At 66.2% G+C, this 3,012-nt stretch overlaps 1 protein-coding gene across 1 annotated transcript; it reads left to right on the top strand.

Annotated features, from left to right (window-relative positions):
* The first annotated feature begins 814 nt into the window (after positions 1 to 814).
* ADRB1 (adrenoceptor beta 1) lies at positions 815 to 2,278 on the top strand. The gene has a single exon (XM_055560634.1). The coding sequence runs from the start codon at positions 815 to 817 to the stop codon at positions 2,216 to 2,218; it is 1,404 nt and encodes a 467-aa protein (XP_055416609.1). The 3' UTR covers positions 2,219 to 2,278.
* The last annotated feature ends 734 nt before the right edge of the window (positions 2,279 to 3,012 follow it).

Here is a 3,012-nt window from a genome sequence, read left to right on the forward strand (position 1 = left end):
CCCAGCAAACAGACCGTCCAAGGCGCTCTGGTGTTTCGAGAACACCGAAGTCCCCTCCCTGCTATAGGGAACACGCGCTCTGCTCTACAGGAAACCTGGGCACTGGAGGTAGATGGGATGGGTGGCTGCGGGTAGAGCCGGGGCGCAGGAGGAAACCAAACGCCGGAGGCAAACGGGGCGCAGGAGAGGGGAGATTGGGGGCCGCGGGAGGGGGCAGGGTGGAAGCCGGGCGCGATTGGGAGCCGAGGGGAACTGGGCACTGGAGCCAAGCGGGCTCTGGAAGGGACGCGCGGGCAGGAACCCGCGAGCGCCGGGGAGGCGCTTGCTTGGCGATCGGCCCCGGACTCCCTAGAGCCGCAGAACCGCCGGTGGAGGCGGGGTGCGAGGAGTTGGCGGGGCCCGGGAGAGGGGGTGGGGTGGGGGGGGAAACCAGAGAGGGGCGTGCCTTCGCCAGGATTGGCTGCAGGAGCCTGACGCGAGGCCCCGGGGGTTGGCTCGGGGGAGTGGGAGCCGGGTGGGGTGGGTGCTGGGTGCCGGGGCTGCGGGCTCCGCGAGCTCAGAAACATGCTGAGGTCCCGGCAGCTGTTCCAGCAGCGACAGCGGCTCCAGCAGCAGCGGCGGCGGCGGCGGCGGCGACAGCGCACGGCTCCGGCGGGGAAGGCGCCCGGCGCCCATGCCTTCGGCCCCGCGCAGCGGCTGCCCTGACCTGGCCGCGACCTCCCTCCGCGCGCCCCGCCGCTTGGGCCTCTGGGGGGGTTCCCCAATCGCGGCCCAACTCCGCCACACCCCTCTCCCCCGGCCTCCGCAGCTCGGCATGGGCGCGGGGGCGCTCGCCCTGGGCGCCTCCGAGCCCTGCAACCTGTCATCGGCCGCGCCGGTTCCCGACGGCGCGGCCACGGCGGCGCGGCTGCTAGTTCCCGCGTCGCCGCCCGCCTCGCTGCTGACCTCGGCCAGCGAGGGACCCCCACTGCCGTCGCAGCAGTGGACGGCCGGCATGGGCCTGCTGATGGCATTCATCGTGCTACTCATCGTGGCGGGCAACGTGCTGGTGATCGTGGCCATCGCCAAGACACCGCGGCTGCAAACGCTCACCAACCTCTTCATCATGTCGCTGGCCAGCGCAGATCTGGTCATGGGTCTGCTGGTAGTGCCGTTTGGAGCCACCATCGTGGTGTGGGGCCGCTGGGAGTATGGCTCCTTCTTCTGCGAGCTCTGGACCTCGGTGGACGTACTGTGCGTGACGGCCAGCATCGAGACCCTGTGTGTCATCGCCCTGGACCGCTACCTCGCCATCACGTCGCCCTTCCGCTACCAGAGCCTGCTGACCCGCGCGCGGGCGCGGGCCCTCGTGTGCACCGTGTGGGCCATCTCGGCGCTGGTGTCCTTCCTGCCCATCTTCATGCAGTGGTGGCGGGACAAGGACGCGAAGGCGAGCGGATGCTACAACGACCCCGAGTGCTGCGACTTCATCATCAACGAGGGCTACGCGATCACCTCTTCCGTCGTCTCCTTCTACGTGCCCCTGTGCATCATGGCCTTCGTATACCTGCGGGTGTTCCGCGAGGCCCAGAAGCAGGTGAAGAAGATCGACAGCTGCGAGCGCCGCTTCCTCAGCGGCCCCGCTCGGCTGCCCTCGCCCGCGCCCTCGCCCGGGCCCCCGCTCCCTGCCTCCCCGGTGGCCAACGGGCGCGCCAACAAGCGGCGGCCCTCGCGCCTCGTGGCCCTGCGCGAGCAGAAGGCACTCAAGACGCTGGGCATCATCATGGGCGTGTTCACGCTCTGCTGGCTGCCCTTCTTCCTAGCCAACGTGGTGAAGGCCTTCCACCGCGACCTGGTGCCCGACCGCCTCTTCGTCTTCTTCAACTGGCTGGGCTACGCCAACTCGGCCTTCAACCCCATCATCTACTGCCGCAGCCCCGACTTCCGCAAGGCCTTCCAGCGCCTGCTCTGCTGCGCGCGCCGGGCCGCCTGTGGGAGCCACTTGGCCGCCGGGGACCCGCCGCGTGCCTTGGGCTGCCTGGCGGTGGCCCGGCCGTCGCCGTCTCCCGGGGCCGCCTCGGACGACGACGACGACGACGACGAAGACGACGTCGGGGCCGCGCCGCCCGTGCGTCTGCTGGAGCCCTGGGCTGGCTACAACGGCAGGGCGGCGGCGAACAGCGACTCGAGCCCGGACGAGCCAAGCCGCGCGGGCTGCGCCTCGGAATCCAAGGTGTAGGGCCGGGCGCCCCTCCCCGCCTTCCCCGGCTTCCCGAGTCCGGGCGCGGGCTGTGCGCTTCAGGATCAAGAGAACCCGGGAGCCCCTGAACCGCTTCCCCGGGAAAGAGGTCTGTGTTTACTCGAGACCGAAAGCAGGTGAACTCGAAGCCCGCGAACCACGTCTGCATCATCCAAGGGCAAATAGGAAAGCCACGGACCGTCGCACAGAAAGGAAAGTTTGGGGAAAGGTGGGAGAAGTTTGGGGAGGGGTTGGGAGAGTAGCCTGCTGATTGTTCTTGGGGTTCTTTTTCCAGTTTGTGGCCCGGCCTTCTTCTGTGTGTGCGTGTGATGCATCTTTAGATTCTCTCCTTCCCCCGCCTCCCCCCCGCCACGTGGCTTTTAACACTTTCTGCGATGACTGGGAAGGGAAGGGAGAAGCGTTAGGAGATAAAAGTCTCTCGACTTAGCTTCCATCCTATTCCCGGGAACAGGAGCGGTCAGCCAGAGAGAGAGGAGAGAGAATGACACTTTATCAGGACGTTGTTTCCTTTTGCTTTTCAGAGAAATTCCATTTTAATTTCTGAGGAATGATTTCTCCTGTTCTGAAAGCCGAGGGCAAGGGATGCAAAAACCGCGTTTCAGGAAGTTTTATGCTCTTCTTGGAACAAGCCTCACCTTGATTCCCTTTCGGAGGGCAAGCGGGCTGTCCCTGAACGCCTCCTCGGTGGTCAGGCTGAGGGGTTCCTACCTCACTCACACTGTGCACATTGCACAGCCAGATAGAAAGACTTGTTTATATTAAACAGCTTATTT

This window comes from Bubalus kerabau, chromosome 22 (genome assembly GCF_029407905.1).
Source record: "Bubalus kerabau isolate K-KA32 ecotype Philippines breed swamp buffalo chromosome 22, PCC_UOA_SB_1v2, whole genome shotgun sequence".
Taxonomy (NCBI): Eukaryota; Metazoa; Chordata; class Mammalia; order Artiodactyla; family Bovidae; genus Bubalus; species Bubalus kerabau.